The sequence below is a fragment of the Thrips palmi genome, unplaced genomic scaffold (genome assembly GCF_012932325.1).
Source record: "Thrips palmi isolate BJ-2018 unplaced genomic scaffold, TpBJ-2018v1 HiC_scaffold_5, whole genome shotgun sequence".
NCBI lineage: Eukaryota > Metazoa > Arthropoda > Insecta > Thysanoptera > Thripidae > Thrips > Thrips palmi.
In genome coordinates, this window is record NW_023144632.1 from 9,720,421 (window position 1) to 9,743,836 (window position 23,416).

General features: G+C 62.8%; 1 protein-coding gene across 2 annotated transcripts in view; it reads left to right on the plus strand.

Moving 5' to 3' along the window:
* LOC117651016 (calpain-9-like) overlaps positions 1-23,416 on the plus strand; it is a 63,458-nt gene that overhangs the window by 18,653 nt on the left and 21,389 nt on the right. For both annotated transcript variants that reach the window (XM_034394717.1, XM_034394718.1), the window contains exon 2: positions 20,478-20,553. In XM_034394717.1, the coding sequence (XP_034250608.1) occupies positions 20,478-20,553 (76 nt within the window). The remainder of the gene's footprint in view (positions 1-20,477; positions 20,554-23,416) is intronic.

Sequence of the window (23,416 nt, forward strand, 5' to 3'; positions counted from 1 at the left end):
CCTGCCTGCCTGCCTGCCTGCCTGCCTGCCTGCCTGCTGCCTGCCTGCCTGCCTGCCTGCCTGCCTGCCTGCCTGCCTGCCTGCCTGCCTGCTGCTGGCTGGCTGCTGCCTGCCTGCCTGCCTGCCTGCCTGCCTGCCTGCCTGCCTGCCTGCCTGCCTGGCTGCCTGCCTGCCTGCCTGCCTGCCTGCCTGCCTGCCTGCCTGCCTGCCTGCCTGCCTGCCTGCCTGCCTGCCTGCCTGCCCGCCCGCCTTGGCAGAGGTCCCACACAAGATTCCCACCCCACCCTCTCTCTCTCCCTGTTCAAAACAAACGGCGTCACGCGACACCTTGCAGTGCCGTGGCCGCTTCCTCTCTGCGTCCCGTCGCTCTGTCCCTCTCGCACTCGCGGGGCGGGGCGCGCCGTGCTGGTGCGAGAGGGACAGGGTGACCTGCAGCACTTGTCCGGGCGGGCCAGCGCCCTGCAGCGTGTAAGGCGGCCTTGGCCAGGGTCGCAGGCTCGTCGCAGGCTCGTCGCAGGCTCGTCGCGACACTGGAGAGGCCATGTCCTGCCGTCCCGCCTCGCCGCCTCTCAACGCCTTTTATTTTGGCACGAACGGAAAGCATGTCGATGTGGGAAGAGAGAGAGTGAGAGTGCGTCCCATAAATTACGTGACGAAATGACGCCGGCCCGGTCACCACGGCGGCGCGCGGCAATGGGGCGATGCACGCCGGGGAGCGTCCCTCAAGGACGTTGCCGCGGAATTTTTTTTCTGTCAACTAATTTTCGTTTGAAGCTGCGCCTTTAATCGGTGCTTGCTTGTGATTGCGTTCAAGGGCGAGAGGGCAGCACGCGGTGTGGCCAAAGCCAAAGGGCAGAAGAGTCCAGGGGGCGGGCATCGTGTTTGCCAACGTGTCGGACTACCACTGGGGCGTGCAAGCCGCGGTGCTGCCGGCTGCTTTCGAACCCTGCTCGCGTCGCTGTCTCTCTCGCCCGCACGGGGTGTGCCGTGGAGGTGCGAGAGAGACAGAAGCGCCGTGCGGAATGGGCCTGCCGGGCAGTGCCGGCCGCGCCTATCTGCGTGCGAATCTTGATTGGAAGTGACGTGGAGTTGACCCATCAAGTTTATAGCATTCGTGCGCGGCGCGCGGCCTTGCGAGCCATGCCGTGCCGGCTTGGAGGCAGCGCCCCGAGGTGCCCCGCCCCCGCGCCTGCAATATCCATATACCAAAAACTGCAAGACTCCCCTCTCTTTTCGTTTTAATTATTGCTCACCCGCTTGGAACGCCGCGGAACACCCCACCCCGCCCCATCCCGCCCCGCCCCCTCGCGACCGCGCGCCTCTGACTGGGCGAGATGTATAGGAATGCAGGGGATTCGCAACTAGAGCGGCATTCTTGGTCCGGAGCATGCTGCTGCATGCTGGGGCGGCGTGGCATCAAAGAAGGCCCTTCTTTACTCCTTCTTTCCCCCGCCCCGCCCCGCCCCGCCTCACGCTTGCGACAAAGATGCGCTTCTTTTCCCTGTCCCGCGCGCGGTTGTCTCAATCCGAGGCTCAATCGCATTGGGACGGTCTGCAGTCGAGTGCGGTCACGTCGGCCTCCTCCACCCAGAAGACTCCGTTCCGTTCCTAAAATAGAAGTGCGACGAATTTTCCCAACTTGGATGCATTTTTGTTTCCAAACATTCTCTGGTCGCTGCCTTAACTTCCGAGGGCTGAGAACGAAGCATGACTCTGTCGCACTCTTCGGCCGTGTCGCGCGAGAGTGCCAAAAAGAGAGAGACAGCGAAAGGGCGATCGCTCGGCAGGGACCGGTCCGCGGTCCACGGCGAGGCACTCGTTGGTGTTCCCGGCGAAGAGGCGCTCGCCTCGGTGGCCTCGCCTGCCTCGCCTGCCGCCAGGCCTTTTCCAGTGCCGCGGCTTTCGCCCTCGATTTGCGCATCACGGTCGGCGGCGTTTTTGCCTTTTATTATCTCACCTGTCGGTTGGAGCGCCGCCGCCCCGCCCCACCCCGCCCCGCCCCGCCCCGCCCCGCCCCGCCTCCAGCCCACCCAGACGCGCTTCCCGGGAAGTGTGGGATGGCTCTCCGCAGCCGGCTCCAGGCGACTGATTCCGAACAGTGCCTCGTCGCTGTGTCTCTCTCGCACCCGTTGGGCTCCTCTCGTGAGTGCGACAGAGCCAGACGTCGACACTGCTCGGCCCTCCAGCACAGCTCCAGCATCCCGAAACCATTACGTGCGTTCCTGCGCGTGTCCGGCCGCGAACGGCTGCCGCCGGTACGGTCTGCTTGCCGTCGTCGGCGACGTGCTGGCATGACGGGCACGTCGCGCGCGCCGCGCACCGCGTGCTAGTGTAAGGCGACCTTCTGGGCGTCCGTTGCCCGCGGGGACCTGGAGGTGGTGCCGGCCGAGCAGCGTTGGGCCCTGGCGTGCCCTGACGGCGTGGCGTGGCGGCGCGGGGCGCGCAAAGATGCGCCGCTGGCACAGAGCGAGGCTGTCGACCTCCATCCGAGTCCCTGAGTCCCGGAGTCCCTGGCCAGAGCGCCGTCCAGCGTGCGCCGCGGCGCCCTGCTTGTGGTGGTCGGGATGCGGCGAGGGCCAGCGGGGCCAGCGCTGAATGGCGGCCCGAAAGGCGAAAAGGGCCTCTCGCCGTGGAGGGCCTCGGCCTGCTTGTGGCGGATCGGTGACGCCGCACTTCTGCAGGTTGCCTCCGAACAGGGCTGCCGTCGCTCCGTCTCTCTCGCACTCACGGGCCGTTCCGAGCGGGCGTGAGGGAGACGGGGCGGCCGAGCGCCGTTCGGAACCCGGCCGGCGGCGCCGAGTGCGCCGAATGCGCGGGCGGTGATAGACGGAGGGAGCGCGGTAGAGATAGCGTGAATAGCGTGAATAGCGCGGACGGGGTGGACGGTGTGTCCAAGTGGGCCAGCCAGCCGGCCAGGACCAAGGCATGCCCAAGGCCAGGCCGATACCTGCAGTGTCATCCGCCTAACGGGAAGCTCGATGCTGGAAGAGCTGCAAGCCGTGCCCACTTTTTTCGCGCCCGTCCGAGTGCAGGCGATGTCCGGAGTCTGGACTCCAGACTAACTTCCCCAGGGCCATTAATCACTCCGAGGTGTTTCCAGCGCGCCGAACGCGCGGCGGCCGAACGGCGTTTCGTCGCTCCGTCTCTCTCGCACCCCTACAGGACTCCGCATGTGCGCGAGAGCAACAGAGTGGCGAAACCACTGTTCGGAGTCTGCCTTCTGCGCCGATAATGCAACGCCCAAATAAAGTCCTCAGTAAGCGGAGGGGCGTGGCGGGGCGTGGCGGGACGGTCACGCGGGGCCCGGCGCTATGCAGTGGCGTGTCGGGCGCGCTCCGTGGGGGGCCCTGCCGCCTAGTGGGGCCCTATGGACCGGTGGGCCCGCGGTGGGCCCGCGGGGCCGCGTGCATACCCTCCAGGGCGGAGGGCAGCGCGCGGCCCCGGCTGGGGCCTCGGCCAGCTGGTCCGGCTGGTCCGGGCGGCATACTTGTGTCCAGCCGCCACTATCGCCACTGCCAGGCAGCGCCTTGGCAGCGCCAGGCCCTCGGCCGCCCTCGGCCAGGCCGCACCGCGCACGCACGGCCAGATGAGTGGCGACCCTACCCGGACTTTGGTGCGCTGCGCGTGCTGCCGCCAGGATCTGGGTGTGGACCGCGGGGCCGCGGAGCCGCGGACTGCTCCCGGCGGGTCGTGCGCGGCAGCGCGGCCCAGTTAGTCCGCGGCCTGTCCCTGCAGGCGGACTAGCGGCCCTTGGGTTGGGCTTAGGCCCTGGAAAGGCGTGCCGCTAGCGTGCCGCTGGAGCCCCGTGGCCCTGGAGTCCGGGTTCCAGGACCGGGGAATCCAGCCGGGCAAGGCGTGGTGCGCGCAGCGGGCAGCGCGCTGCATGTCTGGTTCTATTCGCACCCAACCGGGCCGGGCGGGCCGGGCCGGGCCGCGGTACCGGTGCGCGCCGCTCCCCGGCTAGCGAGCCCCACATGCGCGGCTTGGTTAGAGGACCGGGCCGGAACGGGCTGCTTTATGGCCTTCGTGGTGACCCCGGGCGGGGCGGGGCGGGGCGGGGCGGGCCGGGCCGGGCCGGCGGATGCAGCCGTGTGACGAGTGTGATGGATCAGCCGGTCTGCATTTGCATCGTGGTTCCGGCGCCCACCCGCTGCGAGTAAATCTCGCGACTGCATAGGCGGGGCGTGGCGGGGCGTGGCGGGGCGGGGCGGGGCGGGGCGGGGCGGGGCGGGGCGCGGCGAGTCATCCGATCCGCTGGAAAAGAAATGCCGGCTCAGAGTCAGTCCGCCCGGCCGGCCGGCCCCGTCCGCGGTGACACCTGCATCTTTCTCTCGGGGAAGGCGAGTCGTCGCGCAGGCCGGCGCGGTGTTGTCTTCCAGAGGAGGAAAAAGCGGACGCCGTTTTGGCCTGCATGCTGTCCTGGTGAGTCGTTTTCATCGCTCTGTCTCTGTCGCACCCGTGGGAACGCTCGATGAGTGCGAGAGAGACAGAGCGACGAAAACGACTCTCGGAATGAGTCTGCTGTCCTGCAGGCCCCGCCAGCCCCGCGCCCCAATGACATGGATAGGGCGACCGCGGCGAATGCGTGCCGGTCTGGTAGTCCTGTGTAGTGGGCGACGCGGCGGCTTGGCGACACACTGACCGCGTGGGCCAGCGGGCCAATACCGGCCCGCCGCTGTTTTGACGTGGATCTGGCTGGGGCATGGTGAGAATGTAGCGGGGAGGACGTTGACGAGACGTCCTTTGTGGCCTAAATTCGTGTCGTGGAAGAGACAATCAAACCAATTCTGAATAGGCAAATGCGAGAACCTAGTTGGTTAGGTGAGCGTTGTCCCTCAGCAGCGCTTCGAGGCCTGTGGGATTGTGGGCCATAGCGCCTGCGAAGTGTGGATAGGCAGTCCCGCCACACGGCCGCGCCGCGCGGGCCAGCCTATCTCCATTACCATTACCATTACGGGCTGGAGGGGCCCGCGTCCATGGACCGCGTTTGTCACACTGTCAAACGCGCGTACTCCACTGCGTCCCAAGTCCGAACCGCCGCGTGGCCGCGTGCAGATGTTCACTTGTGTCCGGCGGCTACGTCTCACGCCGTCGTGCAGGTGCCTTGCAGTGCCGTGGCGGCCGCCGTTTCCCACGCGCACGTTTGGGCGTGGCGCCGCGCCGTGCCGTGCCGCGTCAAAATGAATTGGCTGCGTGAGGGCATTTGGCCGGCACGCCGCCTCGCGCCGCCTTGCGCCTTGTACGGGGCCTTGTTAGCATTACCGGGCCTCCTCCTCCCAATCTCGTCGACCAGGCTGGCCTGGCCAGGCCGCGCTGGTCGCGTCCGAAAAGCATTCACAATGACGCGATGCTTCGCACGCCTCGTATCTTCGCACGTTCCAAAAAGCCTCCCCCCGCGTAGCGGTATTACTTCGCGGATCATCTTCGTTTTTGATTGGTGTTCCGGTGTAGACACCGGCTGCGCGCACAGTGGGCCACCGTGGAGGTGGCCTGAAGCTCTATACGCGTTTTGAGCTCCAGAGTCGCTAAACAGGACTCGAACCGATCGTGTGTGACCCTACCAACGGATTCCTCGTTCGGAGAGCAATCCATTAGTGGGGCCACACCTTCGGTTCGAGTCCTATTTAGCGACTCTTGAGCTCTAGAAACCCGTCCGGGATTTTGGCTGCCTCCACCGGTCTTCTGGCCCACTGTGCAGCCTGCCTGCTGCTGCGAACGCCGCGGGGCAGAGCGCTGCACTCTCAGGGGTGATGCGCGGTCCGTCGGTCCGTTCCATGTGCCGCCGCAACCAGCCAGCAAGCAGCCAGCAACGGTCCTGCGGGCTGGCCGGGGCTGGCCGGGGCTGGCCGGGGCTGGCTCGGAGCGTCGCCCTGTCCTCCTCGCTCCGCCTCGGAACGCGCCATGGGTGCGCGCGACGGAGACAGCGCGACTTTACTGCGCGGCTATCGGGCTGCATTGCGCTTTGCTGCTTTGCTGCACTACACTGCATTGTTGCGCTGACCCTCACCGCTGCACTCGCTGCACTGCGCGCGGTTCGGAAGTCGCCGCCGGTCGGCCGGCAGTCGGATAAGGCCCAGTTTATCGCGCTGCTCCGCGAGGCTGTGAGTGCCCCGCCTGCCCCGCGCGGTCGCGGTCCGGTGGCGCCGCCCCGGCGCCACTCGCTCGCGGGTTCAAACGCCCGCAGCGGTCGACATTTTTCTTTCAGGATTTGCGCACGCTAGCGCTGGCAAGCCTCTGAGCCGTGCCGTTCCGAAGATTCGCTCGTCGTCGTCGCTCTGCCTCTCTCGAATTAACGCCTGGGGATGTCTCTGTGCGACGAGACAGAGCGGCGAAGCGACTCTTGGAAATCGCTAGGCCAGCGGTTCCCAACCTTGGGGTCGCGAAAAAATTTCGAAGGGTCGCGGCGAGGTGGTTGGGGTCGCCTGGGGTCGCGGCTGTTTCCCGGCTGGCAGAATTGTTCAAAACGGTCGAAAATGCCTTTGAAAACTCGTGTTTTAGGCCGACTTTAAGCAGCAACTGCGTCTGATCCGAAGCGGGATTTCGTCCTCCCTCAGCGGGCATTTGGTCTTTGGACCTTCCTTTAGCATGCCTTTGTTACGGAGTGCGATTATCGGCCTTAGTTTGGGAGCAGTATTGTCTCAAAGTTAATGAAAACAGTATAAAATGTCTTTGAATGCCATTTTGATCCACTTTGAGACAATACTGCTCCCAAACTAAGGCCGATAATCGCACTCCGTAACAAAGGCATGTTAAAGGAAGGTCCAAAGACCAAATGCCCGTTGAGGGAGGACGAAATACCGCCTCGGATCAGACGCAAAGGCTGCTTAAAGTCGGCCCAAAACACGATTTTTTCAAAGACATTTGTGGCCGTTTTGATCAACTTTGTGGCAATACTGCTCCCAAACTAAGGCAGATAATCACACTCCGTAACAAAGGCATGCTAAAGGAAGGTCCAAAGACCAAATGCCCGTTGAGGGAGGACGAAATACCGCCTCGGATCAGACGCAGTGGCTGCTTAAAGTCGGCCCAAAACACGATTTTTCAAAGACGTGGGTGGCCGTTTTGATCAACTTTGCGGCAATACTGCTCCCAAACTAAGGTGGATTATCGCACTTTATATCAAAGGCATGCTAAAGGAGGGGTCGCGTGGGGTCGCGAAATTTTTCCTGGGGTTCGCGGAAATTTTTTGTATCAAATTTGGGGTCGCGAACCCAAAAAGGTTGGGAACCGCTGGGCTATAGGCTGTCGGCCCGCGATCGCATAGCGCACGCCTGACAGCCGGTTCGATTCGATGCTTGCGAGTCGCTTCGCGCACTCCATCTCTCTCTCTCTCTCTCCCTCCGCTACCCTCAGCGGCCGTCCTGCTCTGATCTGATGCCGCCACCGGGACAAACTGCCGCGGGGTCGGTCGGCGAGCAGGACGACTAGTGCCCTGTCCCTCTCCAGCTCCCCTTCGGAGCGCGTGATGAGTGCGAGAGAGACAGCCAGCTGGCGGTCGGCGGCGCTTTGAATTAGAAACTGTTTAGGACGGCGCTGCTGGTGCTGGCGGTGCTGGCGGTGCTGCTAGTGGTGATGTGTGCCTCCTTTGTGGCCGCGCCGTGGCCGCGCCGTGGCCGGCTGCAGGGCCGCTGCGAAATTTAGTGCGTAACTCAAGCGAGGTCGTGACCGGCCCGCTTATCGGCAGACTGCACGGCCGGCGTGCCGAAACAGCACCCTCGTCGCTCTCTCTCGCACTCGGCCGGAGGGCCGCAGGGCCACAGGGGTGCGAGAAGGACAGAGAGCGCCGTCCGGAATGGTCGCTCGGCCGGCCGGCCGTCCAGACGCCGGGGTCGTTGCGCCACGAGTTGATAATGAGAGGAAAGGAAAAACGCAATCCCATTCCCCAGTGCCGGCCGCGTCGCGTCGCGTCGCCGCCGCTCCCTCCGGCGTCGCTCGCCGGGAAAAGGCGGCAAAAGGAGCAAGAGGCCTTTCCGCCTTTTCTGCGCGCTATTCGCTATTTTCGGGTAGCAAACGACGCGCCGTGTTCGGCCGTAAAGAAATAGTCACAAAAAACAGTCCGACACTCTTTCACGGTTCACACCCAAGGAATCTGCAGCATTCCTCTGGCCGGCCGGGCCGCTGGCCGCTGCAGACTGTCCGGCCGGGCTGGCTGGCTGGCTGGCCGCGCCGCATCGCCGCCTCTGGCGAGCCTCTGGCTGGGATGTAACTGGACTTCCAGTAATAATCGCATTGCCGGTGTGTGAGCGCGCCGCCGCTCCTCGTTCTCAGTGGGTCACGGCGCCACACACGCGGCCCGGCGGCCCGGCGGCCCCGCGGCCTTTGTTTTGCTGTCCTTTTCTCCTTTCTTCTTTCATTCATCCGGCCACTAATTTGGCCTTGTAAGTGCCGCGGGGCCGCGAGCGTGGCGGCGCATCGCGCGGCATCGCCGCAACGAGGCGCTAAGTGTTTGGTGCGGGGAAGGCGCGGCCGTAAAGCGCGAGTAAGCCACAAGACGCGCCTTCGCCCTCAGAGTCGTTCCCATCGCCCTGCCTCTGTCGCACTCATGGGGCGTCTCGCATGGGTGCGAGGGAGACAGAGCGACGAGTCTCGGAGTCAGTCTGCTGGTTATTTTTCGTGTTCGTGTCGGCCGCAGCGAGGAGGGGGGGGGGGGGGTCAGCGGGAGTGTCATCGGGGCCGTCCTCGTCTCGTCCTTCCCAGCGCTGCAGCAGGACGCGCAGCACTGCGAGCCGCGACCGCAGCGCCACAGCGCCGCTGCAGCGCTAATTGTCCCTCTCTAGCGTCTAGCCGCGCGGACCACGGCAGGAACACGTGTTCTGGTGACGATCCGGGCGGCAGTGTGGCGGCAGCGTGGCGGCAGTGTGGCGGCAGCGTGGCGGCAGCGATGAGCGAGCGAAGGGCAGCGAGGGCCGTTCTTCGCAGTGAAGACAGAGTGCTCTCTTTGTCGACTGACTAACCTTTCCAAAGTTGTAAACAGTTACCGCGTCAAATCAACCTGTACTTTTGTCTCCCCAAAGTATTTTGCTTTTTAAATCCTTTAAGTCCTTTTTTGGTTGACACAATGAGGCCTTCCCAATCTTCGCAACAGAGCCTAGTGAGCAAAAACAGGGAAAATAAATGATTTTGTTTTTGGCAGAAAGAAAGGAAAAACTTTGAATGAGTGCCGGGCCTTGCTCGGCCTCGCAGTTTCCGCTCCGGTTGCGCCTTGCGTCCCTTGCCCCTTGTTGGCGGGCTAACTGTTTACGCGTGTAATCGCCGTGAGAATCGCTGCACGTTTCGTTTCGTTTCGTTTCGCCGGACCGCGCGTCACGTTTACTTCAAGTTCGCGTCCCGTCCGCGTCACGTCCGCGTCCCCTCCGCGTCACATCGTCGTCACGGTCTCGTCACGTCGGCGTCACGTCCACTACGACGGCGTCACGTTCACGTCTCGTCCACGTCACGTTGCCGTCACGTTCGCGTCACGTTCGCGTCACGCTCGCGCCCCGTCCCCGTCACGTCCACGTCACGTTGCCTTCACGTTCGCGTCACGTTCGCGTCACGTTCGCGTCAGGCAGGGTGACACAGGACACGCGTGTGGCTGGTGCGGCGACGCGAGCTATGCAGTGTGGGTACTCGTGTACCGTCGTCGAGCGGTGTATCCACACGAGCTCGTTGAGACTTCCAGGACGCCTCCTTTTTGGAGTGTTTGTTCCGAGTGCACGCTGGCGTGGCTGGCGTGGGCGAGGATCCTCCAGGGGGCCCTCCAACACACTGATTCCGAGAGTCGTTTACGTCGCTCTGTCTCTCTCGCACCTGTACGGGACGCCCCACGAGCGCGAGAGAGACTGAGCGACGAAAACGACTCTCGGAAGGAGTCTACTGTACTGGGGGCCCTCTAGGGGCGCTAGCTGCCGTTGCCCGTCACGGTGATGACCACTGAGGAGGAGGGGGCGGCGGGGGAGGGGGAGGGGAAGGGAAGGGGGAGGGGGCCGGCGAGTGGAAGGGAGGCTTGCTGCGGTGAGCCGCAGTGTTGTGTGCCTGACCACGCCAACTTTGCAGCGTCAAGTCCGCCAACCGGAGCAATCACTGTCCAGCGAGCCGGAACCGAGCGAGCCGGAACCGAGCGAGCCGGACGAATCGTGCGGTCAATAATTATCATTTCTGTGTTTGAGGAGCGGAGCACGGCAATCGCATTGTAAGTTTCTTGGGCAGCGAAATGGGTCGTGACGGTTCGTGACGTGTCGTTGGCCGAGTCCCTCCCTCGCGGTGCCTCGCGGCGCTGCCGTTTGGACGCGGTTCCCGTTTGGGTCCGAGTCTCGGACGCGCCTCCGCGCCCCGCGGTCACCCTCGCGGACGGCCAGCACACCTTGAGGGGACGCCGCACAGTGGGCCACTAGACCGGCGCAGGCGGCCAACACTCTAGACGCGTTTTGAGCTCCAGAGTCGCTAAATAGGACTCGATCTAAACGTGTGACCCCACCAATGGATTCCTCGTTCGGAGAAGCAATCCATTGGTGGGGTCACACGTTCGGTTCGAGTCCCGTTCAGCTTCTCTGGAGCTCAAAACGCGTCCGAGGTTTGGACCGCCCGGCTGGAGACTTGAACGCGCGTGGCAGCGGGGCGCCTGCCCGGTGCGTGTTCGATCATGGTTGGATCAGACAGGTCCGGGCCGAACCTTGCGGAGCGCCATGGAAAACGAAACACGTGAAGTGCTGGGTGGGAGATGGCCTAACGGCCCGGTGCACTGCACTGTGTGCCTGCCCGCCCACCGAGGCTGGGTTGGAGGCTGGTTCCAAGCGGGCTGCCTCCGGCTGCCTCTCACACATCCCCACGGGACGCCTGATGAGTGCGAGAGAGACAGTGCGACCAAACCACCGTTTCGGAATCTCTGTTTTGACGGATTCGGTCGCTGTCCACGCGAGGCTAGGCACCCACGCCGCCCAGGGTGTCCGAAGCCGCGTTGACGGGGACGTGCTAACCACCAACACGACGACGGGGGTCTGGAGGTCGCTGTGCGAGGCGCCGCGTGGCAGCGGTTGCTGTGTTGCTGTCATGACACGCAACGCCCATTGCAGGTGGTTTGTCATTGTTAGCGACGGTCAATCCATCCGTCAGTCACCCGGTCTGCCCGTCCGTCTTCCACTCACGCCCCGGCGTGGGCGCGCTGCCTCAGCGCTGCCGCGCTCCGTTGTATGATTTACGTGGTGCTGCTGGTGGCGCGCCGCGGCGTGTGTGGAGAGGCGTGCCATTAGACATGGCGTCTTTGGCGCCAGACGCCGCCAAGGCTTTAATTGTGGGAACAAATTTTCCCATTTGAAGAGGGAAAAAAAGTGGAAGAAAAAGTTTAGCTGATGGTTTTGTCCACCTCGCCTGCACTGCACGCCTGCATGGCGGTCGCACGGTCCCGCACGCACGCGCTACGCACTCCGCCGCCCACCCACGCGCACGGTGCACAGCATTAAGGCCCCTTCAAGCATCGTGTGTGACGGTGCCTCGCGCCCGAGCACTGTACTAATTTTTTGTTATTTCCCAATGTACTCGTGGATGCCGCTTTCGGCTGTTCCGGTAATTGCTTACAAACTAGTTACAACACTAACCTAGGTCGCCAGCGCGAGCGGGAGGCGGCTCGGCGCGCGCAGCGCCATCTCGCGGTGACTCGCGAGGCCAGTTTGAGCGGTGACAGTGTGACCCCACCAATGGATTGCTCTCTGTACGAGGAATCGGTTGGTGGGGTCACGCGTTCGTTTCGAGTCCTCTGTAGCGAGTACAAACGCGTCAAGAGTTTTGACGGCCTGCGCCGATCGTCTGGCCCACTATTCGGCGGCTACATAGCGAAGGCGTTCCGTTTCGGCCAGACCACTGCCTGGCCCACTGTGCGCGGGTCCCGCTCGTCGGCCACTCCCTCGTCGCAGGCCTGCGTGCGGCGGGCTGCGCTCCGTTCGGATCACCAAGCCATGATGGCAGGGATCGCGCTTGGCAGCGCTTGGCAGCGCTCCGCCGTGCTTGGCTGTGGCTGTGCTTGCTGTGCTTGGCCAGGCTTCGCGCTCCACCGGCCGTTATTGGCCGAGGCGCCAAGGCGACCGTGAAATGACATGCCGCACATCCCCGCTGCACGCAGCCCGACGCAGCCAACACACTGTCTCTCTCGCACCCCGATGGGACGCCGCATGCGTGCGAGAGAGACAAAGCGCGCCGTTCGGCATATTGGCCGCTACGTTAAAGACTTCCCGGGCGCGGCAATATGTCCGGGAGTCTACAATCTAGAAGGCAGGGCGCGCGATGCCGCGCGATGCCCGAACGGCCCATTTGTTGCGATGCCAGACAATGGCACATTGTGCAGCGAAATTCCGCAGCCACCCATTGGGAGTGGGCCGGGCCGGGCCGGGCCGGGCATGGCCGGCTAGGACGGATTCCAGCAGCTGTAATAGTGCGATGCCTGTGATTTGCCCGCGCAGGCTTCGCTGCAGGCTTTATTGGTCAAGCAGCTGTGCCTGGGCCCCTGTGCCTACACTGCGGCCGGCGAGTCCGCCGCCGGTCGGCAACCCTACGACCGACGACGTCCGACGTGTCAGCCGGTCGGCAACCCTACCCTGGGCCTTCACAACAATGGCGCTGCCGCCGTCACGGCTAGAGCTCCGTTTTGCCGTATTGCCTTTCTGGTTGTAAAACGCGATACACTTGTAACTCTCGTCCAGCCATGCCGCTTGGTCCGACCGGCCGACCGGCCCGCGCGATCGTCTTGGTCCTGCACCGTTAATGTCTCTCTCACTCGCATGGAGCGCCCCATGAGTGCGAGAGGAACAGAGAGCGGGCTTGCTACAGTGGCGGGCTGACAGCGCTGCGATGGAGGCGGGGCGGGGCGGGCTGCTGCTTTATTTGTTCCGCGTCACTTTTTGATTCGTTGGTCACGAAGGCTGGGGCTGCTCGTCCAAGAGGGCCGGGCCGCCGGGCGGCGAGCTAGAGTCCTGACCGGAGCTGGACGCCCTGGGTCTCCTAGATGCCGATTTGTTGTTTCGCGGGCGGGGGAAGGGGGTGCCCTGATCCTGCTCGTAAGCCCCGAAGCGAGCGACCCGGACCAGTCTTACGCTAATCCCAGTGGCGGCCTCCGTCTGGACCTGCATCGCCTGCACCGCGGCGGCACGGCGGGCACCGCGACGACGACCGCGCCGGGCTGCACACGGCACCGCGGTGCTGCGCGGTGCACCGGGAGGCAGGGCACTCGTTAACATTCCCTGTACGGTGTACACAGTGTACACACTTGCATTACGGGCCGCCAGTGCACCAGCCTCGGCCCGCGCTGCCGCCGTGCAGGGTGTGGACGAACACGGCGCTACGAACTCTCGTCGTCGCTCCCGCACCGCCCGCACCCCTAGACTGATTCCGAGAGTCATTTTCGTCGCTCTGCCTCTCGCGCGCTCATGAAGCGCCCCGTATAGGTGCGAGAGAGACAGAGCGGTGACTAGTCTCTGAATGAGTTCCCCCTGTGGTTCCCCGTGGTTCCCTGGCGGTGCGGAACGGGCTCGCTGCTCGCGCTTGACGTGTTGCCGTGCAGAGTCATGTCCGATTTCACGTCTCCGTGGGCGGCGGAAAAAGTGTAACTTAATTCATCTGAACGTAACCTGCCCGCCCGGCTGTGCAGTGTGTACTCGTTGGTGTGTGTGTGTGCGTGTCCTGCCTGCACGCTGTGTGTCCATGTACGTACGTGTGTGTGCGGCCGGGCGGCGGGCACTGCGGGGCGGGGCGGGGTGTGGCGGCCGGGTCGTCCCTTTGTGGTAGCGTCTAATGAAGCCAAGCCGGACTCCGTGTACATAAGGAGTGCGAGAGGACTGCCTTGCCCGGCGTCCCCGCGCAGGTGCGAAAAACAATGCGTTGCTCAATGAATAAGAGCCCCCCCCCCTCCTTCCCCCGGTGTCCAGTGGTGGCGCCGCGTCGTGCCTACACGCGAAGTCCTGCTCGCATGGTGCTGGCTGCTGTTTGGATGCTAGCGCGCACAAGTTTGAGATCCGTTCCGGGAACAGCTGCTATGGTGCGCGGTGTTGCGGCGTGCCAGCGCGTCGCGGCCCCTTATGGGCCCCTCGGAGCGCGCGCGCGCGTGTGTATGTGTGTGTGTGTGTATGTTTGTAAACGTGTATATGTGTGTGTGCATAAGTGTGTGTGCGAGTGTGTGCTGTGAGCCTCGTGGTGCCGCGGGGATGACTCTCACTTGAATGCACTTGAATAACGCATATTTGGAACCGATTGGCTCCGCGCAGATACCTCCCTTAAAGCTGACCCGAAGCTTGTCCGAAGCTTGTCCGAAGCTTGCCCGAAGGTCGCAAAGCCCCGCGTCCGGTCCCTGGCCTGGCCACACTCGGCACTCGCGGCGAGGGCGAACCGGTCACGAAAGCGCGTTTCCATTTCGTTCGTGGCATAAAGCATACTGCCCAGCGAATCGCGGCACGGCACGGCACGGCAACGCGCTCCCTGGTTTGTAATTATAAACTTGTCGCGTGGCGGCCGGGCGGCGGGGCGCGGCGATTAGAACGACACAGCCATTTGTAACGACAAGCCGCGCAGCGTGTGTGAAAGTCGGACGAGGCTGGTTATTAGTCTCGTTGTGATTGGAGCTCTTCTTCACCAGAAACGGGCTGCGTTGCTGTTGTTGTTGTTGTTGTTCATTGAGATACGAGCACGCGCCCGCATCATTTGAGTCAGTTTCTTCTCTTGTCGTGCCGCTCCTCCCTTTCCTGCCGCAAAAGTGAAAAGTCGGAGGCAGACGCTGTGAACCCGGCCCGGCTCGGCCTGGCTCGGAAACGAGAGAACGAGGTAGCGGCGCGCTAACACGGTAATTGGGATGGTCGCCCTTAAGGCGGGGGCTGCACACTGAGAGTCGCTCTGTCTCTCTCGCACTCATGGGGCGTCCCGTGTAGGAGCGAGAGAGACAGAGCGACGAAAACGAATGAGTGAAGGTGAACAGCAGACTGCACTCGGTACAGCACCATTACTGGGAGCAGCGCGCGGCTCCCACGCATCCCACACGCTGTCCTGCCTCGGCAGGCAACACAGCTGGCGTCCAACATCTTGTGACTGCGTGACCGTCGGCACGGTCGCCACCGGGTTGAAGAGCCTAGGATCCCGATGTCGCCGTCGCAGCTCTTGTCGTCGGCGAAGGGTGATGGTGTCGACCGGGGGAGCAGCCAGTGGGGCGCTACGCCGTCGGAGGGATCGGCCGTTGCAGGCGCTCGTTCTCTTCGGGGAACAGCCGAATAGGCGCTCGCCGCGGTCGCAAAATCCCTCAGCCGAACTGCTGTTGCAGGTGCTCGGTCCGGGGGTCCCAGACCTACCATTTGACATGTTCATCAGGTACGGAAACTTGCTCACAAACTAGTTACTACGCTAACCTAGGTCGCCACCGCGAGCGTGCGGCGGCTCTGCGCGCGCAGCGCCATCTCGTGGCGACTCGTAGAACCTCGTCCGCGCGCGATGCCAGTTTGAGCGGTGACAAACTACACAATGGAATGGTTTATGATATTAGGGTATGATTCGTTGAAATTAGCCAAAACTCTAGGAAGTTACCGAATTACCTTGAAATTGAACGGTTTTTAGCCGTAAATTTGAAGCATTTTGTTGTCCGGGTATCTGAATCACACGGGCCGATTCGGCATGGCAGGGACAAGCGGCAAGCTGCAGCGACGCATACAAACACAGTGGCGGCGAGCGTGCCGCCCGGTGCCGCCCGGCACCTTTTCCCTAATTCGGCCTCGCTGTTTCGCTGCCGACTGCCGCTGGTCGCGGGGCGTGGGCGCGTTTTAGTGTTACTGGCGGCTAATGCTTGCTGACGGACGGTTATCGTTTACCCCGTCGCCATGGCAACGCCATGACAACGCCATGGCAACGCCCATTCCCCGCGTCGCGACGCAGTGGGACGTTGGGGAAATGGGTCACATTCCGAGTCGCCGTGCGGTCCGCCTTCCCTCCTGCGAGCGGCACGCCCCGCCAAGGACGCCGTGGAGGGCGGGGAGCAAGGCGGGGAGGCGGCCGGCGCATCGCTGCAGTGCACTGCAAGTGCAGTCCGTCGTCGTCACCGCCTCAAGGCCCTCAAGGCCCCCGCAGGCCGCTGCACAGTGGGCGGCGATCAAAACCCCGGGACCAGGGGCACACGGGCGCGCAGAGGTGCACCTCTGCCATGGCATTGCAGCCTCCCTATATTGATTCGTCGGGGGGTGGCTTCCCGCCCCGCGCCTCTCCCTGAGTGCATAGGCCTAGTGCACTGCCGGCCTAGTGCAGAAGGGGGGGGGGCACAGTGGCGCTTGCCCCCTCCCCTGATGACACCCAGATAGCCGCCTGAAAGGTAGGAAAAAAGCCATACTTTGCCATCGCGCCTAGAGTTTTGGCCGCCTGCGCCTATTTTCCAGCCCACTGTGCGCTGGGACGAATATCTTTGGAACTGCACGGCGTCGTTGCTGATGGCGAAGGAGTGGCCCGCAAAACCGTGGCCTTAGATATGCACCGCCGTCATCTTGACCACCACCACTGGGTGCTCTGTGCCCCTTGGTTCTCACGGCGTCCAAGGAGGCGGACACCGCGCACGGCGGCGGGGCCGCACCGCACATCGGCCAGCCAGCGCCAGCCAGGGCCTCGCCGATTTCTCCGGTCGTCGTCCGCGCGCATTGCAGGCCCTGCAGGGCAGTATGCACGCCGCGGACGCCGCGCGGCTCAAAGTGGCGCCAGTGCAGTGACATTTCCGGCCGCGGGGCCGCGGGGCTCATCTGCATGATTGCAGACGGCGTGCTTGGGGCAGGCCGGGACGGGCCGGGACGCCGTGGCCGCGCCGCCGACGCATCTCGCACCGCCTGGCTACGCCTGGCGAGCGGCGCGGCCAACTTGCCTACTTTTCACGGCGCCGCCTGGCCTGACCTTTGACTGGCCGGACTGGTGCCATCAGCGCGGCCCGGCGCAGCCCCGTGTGCGTTGAATCCAACAGTCTGTCTGTCTGTCTGTCTGTCTGTCTGTCTGCCTGTCTAGGGGGAGGGGCCTCGTTTGCATGAGCGTCGCGCGCTCAAAACGCGCGCCGCGGAATTGTTTCGATTAGCATTCCGGGTCAAATCGCATCCAAGAAACGGTGTCGTTGGGCAAGATGGTGGCCCGTCTGTGCCGCGGGACACAGTCCGTGGACACACTGCGAGAATGAGGCGCCGATCGTCCCTGCAGCCCGTCCATGCCTGTCTGGCCCATTGTCAATCCGGCCGGCGCTGGGAGAGTCCATGGATGGGCGCCACGCGGCGGGCTGACTACAAACAGCCATCGCGCTGTCTCTCTCGAACCTTCGCGGGCCACCCCGGGAGCGAGAGAGACAGCGCGACGAAAGCGCTCTCCGGGAGTGACCTGCACTGCAGCACGGCGGCTCGCGACAAAGAGGGTGATCGGCGCCACGCAACGCGGAGCGGCGCATGACGCAACCAGGGCGCCGCGGAGGGCAGTACACACAGTGCATGCAACGCACAGTGGGTCAGGATTAGAGGAGAGGTGGGCAAAATTCTAGACGCGTTTTGAGCTCCAGAGTCGCTGAACAGGACTCGAACCGAGCGTGTGACCCCACCAATGGATTGCTCTCCGAACGAGGAGTCCATTGATGGGATCACACGTTCGGTTCGAGTCCTGTTTGGCGACTCTGGAGCTCAAAACGCATCTAGAATTTTGGCCGCCTCCACCGGTCTTCCGGCCCACTGTGCAGTAGTGTACCGTTGCCGTTGCTTCGCTCTGTCCCACTCACCCCTGTGGAACGCCCCATGAGTGCAACAGGGACAGAACGACGGCACGGCTTTTGGAATCAGTCAGTGTCCGCAGAATGCATTGGCGGATTCAGAGACGCATTGAGTGCAAAACGTGTTTTTCGGCCAACCAGGCGGCTAGGCCTAGCCAGGTGCCGAAGGGAGGGGCGAATGTCCTTTTGCCCTGGCTGGACCCGTGGTCGGCGGGATGCCGTTTCAGGCAGCCGTGGCACGTTCTGCCGTTTTCCAGAGCACGGCCAGTGTTGCCTTCCGCGAGTGTGACGTCACGGCGTGAGAACCGGCCGGGTCAACGCTCCGGCATGGCATGGCATGGCCAGGCACCGCCAGGCACCGCACCGCTATCCTCACCTGCAGCTGCAATTGCGACCGCGGCCGCCCAGCTGCAGTGCAAGCAGTGCCCCATCTCGGCGCCGCCATCTAGGCCTGAAAGAAGCACCGGCCCGTTTCCGCCCGTCAGCGGCCCGGCCCGCTTGACGTGGAGGACGCACTGGATCTGATCGGCGCGGCCAGATCCGGGCCTGCCTGACGACCGCGTGTGACCGTTTTCGGACGAGGCTGTTCTTGCGGTGTCGTGGCCGCTGCCGTTGTGGCTGCCGTTGTCGCTGCCGCAGACAAGGAAAGGAACAGGAACATCCCCCCTGGCTGCCTTTGGCTAGATCTCCGGTTGCCGTGTGGAATTCCTAACAGTCGCCGCGCCGCTTCCACGGACGCGTACGTACGTGCTTGTGAGGTTCGTGATGCTCACTCGGCTCGGCTTTGGCTGGAACGCCGGGGGGTGGAGTGCGACGTAGCGGTTTCGTAAACCCCCCCCCCCCCCACAACACAGTCTTGCACGCACACACACTCGTGGATTTAAGGGAAAATTTTCTGTCATGGGAACGCGAAAACTGAATAGTTTGTACCTTCGATGGTTTTAAGCGGGGAGGACCCTCCCAGTGCTGCCATCTGTTTGAGCAAGGTGTGGCCATCAGGGCGTTGACGAGGGTATCGCTCAGTCGCTACCCCGGGCGCAGCGGGGCAGTGCACCGCGTTGCACGCAGGGGGTAGCGCGCGGGGCGCGAAGCCACCCCCTGAATCAATACACCGGGAGGCTGCAACGCACGCCACCTCTGCCCGGCCGTGCGCCCCTGGCCCCGGGGGAGGCTGCCTTAGAGTGATTCCGGGCGTGGCGAGCCGCACCAAAACCAAACCGGCGCGCTGTCCAGGAGATCAATACATCGAGGCTGCAATTCCACCTCTGCCCGTCCGTGCGACCCTGGTCCAAGGGGGGCGCGCTTGGAGTGAATCCGGGCGTTCTGAGTCGGGCTGCCAACGTCCAAACATGAAACTGGCGTTCTGGACAGGAGATCAATACGGGGAAGCTGCGATTCCACCTCTGCGCGCGCGTGCCGCCCGGGCACCGGGTGAGCGCCCCTAGAGTGATTCCGGTGGTTCTGAGTCGGACTGCCGAAGTCAAAACATGACGCCGGCTTTCGCGCCAGAGGGGGATGCGGCTAAGCCACCTCTACCTAGCCGTGCGGCCCTGGTTCCGGGGCGGGCCTCCCTAGAGGAAATCCGGGCGTGGCGAGCCGCAGAGGCCGGCTCTCTGGCCGGCAGATCAATACGGGGAGGCTGCTGTGCCACCTCTGCCCGCCTGTGCGGCCCTGGTCCCAGGGGGGGGCGCTCCCCTAGAATGATTCCGAGCCCTCTGAGGGGCATGTCTCTCCGCGTCGATGCCGGAAGCCCGCGGCAGCCGCTGTGTCGCTCTGACTCCGGCAGTCGCGTCGTTGCCACCGCTTGTTGCCTCCGAGCGTGGGCCGCCGTGTGGGTCCTGGACCGCGGACTCGGCTCAGCGATGTTCGCGGCGCTCGTTCCCCGTTTCGGCTTCTGGCCCACTTTGCCGAACGCCTCGGCGGCGCGTCAGTCGTTACTCAGCAGCAATGGAAATGACGATTGCAAACGCGTTCGTCGCGCGGGTAAAATAATCGTCATGCAAGACCGTACGGTGCGCTGCCAACAAAATTAAAAAGGTGGAATTGAACCGGAGCACATGTTTATATTTTTCAGCAACGATTTTAGTGAAATAAAAGCGACAAATTTTGGAACTTTGGAAAAACTTTTCGCCTCCACGCCATTTGTTTTCTTTTTTTAAAAAAAAAATAACGGCGCTTAAAAGCGCTTTCTCTGACTTAGACGCCGGAATTTTGATGGCTACTATTGTTTCACGCGTAGGGTGAGCCACGAAGACCAATAACGGCGGCGTACACTGGAAGTCCTAATCACGGTCGTGATTGGCCCAGGCCGTGTTTGCGTTGCCCCCCCCCCCTTCAAAACCCCGGACGTGCCCGGACCACCAACACCAGGACCCTGCTTGTCTAGGCTCGGCTCCTCGCTCATTTCTATTCGCCCGGTACCATTCCGTCACCAGCCAGACGGTTGTTGCTGCTTTTTTCATCGCGATAGCGCCAGCCAATAATAATGCGCCATTGTGTTATCCAAACGCGGCTTGGCGTGGCGTGGCGCGGCGTGGCGTGGCGGGGCGGGGCGTGGCGGGACCGCCCAGGTCTCCTTTCGCCCGCGCGGCCGGGGCGACCAGTCAGTCGCACGCCGCAGGAATGCCCCCCCCCCCCTGCCCTCCCCCTTGGCACGCGCCGCCCGCCCGGCCACTTTGGCGATCGACCCGATACACACACCGCCTGCTTCGCCACACCGCGGAGACAAACTAATCGCCCTGTTTGTTGTTTGTTGCAGACGGCGGGCCTCAAGCGAGGCATTGGGTGAACGGCGGCGTCCACAAGCCGGACGACAAGCAGTCCACGCTGTCCAGGTGAGAAAAAGAGAGAGAGGAGGGGAAGGGGGGGGGGCATGCGGGTGACTTCGCGCAGTGGGCAGAGTGGGCCAGGGGACCAGTTTCGGTGGTCGAGGCTCTCGATCTCGACACGGTTTGGGCGCTGCAGCGCTGCAGGCCTCAGGGTCTGAAATAGAACTCGAATCGAACACGTGACGGGACCTATGGCCGAGGGGGTAAACACTTGCGTAATACCCTGTACACAAAAGTCGGGTATTACGCCGTAATACGCGTAATAGTAATACATTTTGGGATCAAAATTATCAAAAAATGTCATTTTTCAATGAAATTGAGGCGTAATACATGCGTAATACAAGTGTAATACCCCGTAATAGGGAGTAGTCTGTACAAGGTTTACCGGAGTGTTTACCCCCTCGCCTATGGCTATGGGTTCCTCGTTGGGAAAGCAGGCCACTGGGACCGTCGTGTGTTCTATTCGAAGCCCACCCTATAAAAAATGGTTGAAGCGTGCACTGAGTTTTCACCTTGGTTTTCCCTGCAGTATTTTGAGTTGCCGATGTGGAGCTCAATGTGCGTCCGCACTCGAGACGCTCTGTCCGCCTCGCTGTCTTAAGGTCGTCCGCGGCCGCCTGCAGGTTTAGGGAGCGGCCCCGTTGAGCAGGCGTGCGGAGCGGGCGGCCTACCCCTCGCATGACAGGCGCTCAGAACCGGGACCACTCCGCTAGGTTCACAGAAGGGAATGCTGTCGTCCAAATCAGAACCGTGCGGTGTGCACTTTCGTCTCTCTGTCTCTCTCGCACTCACCGGGCGTCCCACAAGGGTGCGAAAGGGAGAGAGACAAAGCGAAGAAAAAAGAACTGTTCGGAATCAGCCTGGCTGCTGCTCACGCCGGACAGGAATTCGAAAGAGACTGCGCGTCCCGCCCGCAGGAGCAGTGACCCCACCACGCCCCGCCCCACCCCGCCCCGCCGCACCTCGCCGTGGCTAGAGGATGATGAATGGAAGAGCACCCTCCTGGAGGCGCGGCCGGGCGGCGCGCGAGCGAATTCGGTTCGAGGAAGCCGTCGTGGCGGGCGGGGCGGGGTGGGGCGGGGCGGGGCGGGGCGCCGAGGAAGGTGATGAGGTAGAGTGTGCCGTCGGGCCGCGTCGTCGGGCTGTTGATTGGGCCCGGTCGGGGCACGGTGTTAGGTTTGAGGTTGTCCGACGGAATGTTAGTCGTCCCATTGACGTAGGCTGCTTCTGCCGCGCCTTCGGCGTGCCTTACTGCGCGATGGACGCAGCTAGCGAGAATCGACGTGAAAGGCAATGAAAACAAATATAGAAAAGAGAGAGAGAGAGGACGGGCAGGTTTTGATGGCCGAGCCTTGCTGGACGATGAAACCATGTTCGCTGTTTGCTGCTGTTGCGGGTTGTTGCCACCGAAGGTGTTCCGATTACCTTTCTCTCTCTCTCTCTCTCTCTCTCTCTCTCTCTCTCTCTCTCTCTCTCTCTCTCTCTCTCGGCCCTCCTCTCCGTTGCCACAGTTCGTTTCTTTCTCCGTCATTTCGTTGCATAGACATGAATAGAGATGATGCACTTCTTCTATCCACGGCTGCCCTTTGGAAGAAAAGGAGTGGAGAAGGGAACGCCAAAAAGGAATGGCCAAGACGCAAAAAAAAAACTAATGCTGCAGAATGTGCATGGCCGCGCGCAGCCCAAAGGCGAGGCAAAAGAAGTGTGCGGATAGAAAATGGAGGAATTGGAGGGGGAGAGAGAGGGGAAGAGAGAGAGAGAGAGAGGGAGAGAGAGAGAGAGAGGGGGGGGGCAGGGAGGGAGGAGGGGGGAAGAGGAGCAGAACTCTGGACTTGTCTCTGTAATTTAGGAGGTTGCCGCGTCATGTTGCCGCGCTGCTCGCAATACCGAGCTTGTTACAAAGCCATCACTGCTTCACTCTGCGCACCGCGCTGCCGCCTCGCCTGCAGCAGACGGAGACGGACGGACAGACGGACAAAGAGAGAGAGACAGGCAGCCAGTCGCGACGCTGCTCCCGTGTCCGCGGACATGCCGAGACGCCAGGCTGCGCGCTGCGCCTGGCCCGTCGAATCCGATCGTCTGACAGGCGAACCGCCAACCGGACGACGAGACAACGAGACCCGCGGGCCGCTTGTTTTGGCGAGGGCGGCCAGGGCGGCCAGGGGGTTCCGCAGACGACCCCCGAGTGAGTGGGAGAAATGTTCATGGCAGCAAAATATGCTCTAGGCAGAAAGACGCTTTTAGGCAGAGGAAACGTTCTGGACAGAGAAACGCTCTTGGGCGGAAATGCTCTTTGGCAGATAGAAAAGCTCTTGGGCAAAAGAAGTGCTCTTGACGGAAAAAACGCTTTTGGGTGTAAGAAATGCTCTAGAGAGGAAAATATGGTGGGGGATTGGCTGCCGCCGCCGAGCTTTGGCTTTCTCGACTGCTTGACTTGTCTTGACGCATTGGCCGCGTTGCCCTCCATCCTCGATTCTCGGTCACATGGGAGCAGCAGGGCCCTGCAGTGCTGCTGGAGGGCGAAGGCGAAGCAGTGGACTGATTTGGAGAGTCGCTTGCGGCGTTCTGTCTCTCTCCCCACGAGTGCGAGGGAGACAGAGCAACGGCTCTCGTAGTAGTCTGCAGGCCCCGTCGGCAGCGTGCTATTAGGCCACCTGGCCCTCCGGTGTGATTCCGCGCTGTCTCTATCGCGCCCTGACGCCCCATGAGTGCGAGAGAGACAGCGACGGAATGAATCACTGTTCAGGCTGGCGGGCCACCGGAGGGAAAAAGAGAGCGCGAGTGATTGACTGCCGCGCTTTTCAATTAGGGCGGTTTGGGGAAACGAAGTTGTGGCAGTGTAGTGGCAGTGTGTCCCGCGGCGGACAGC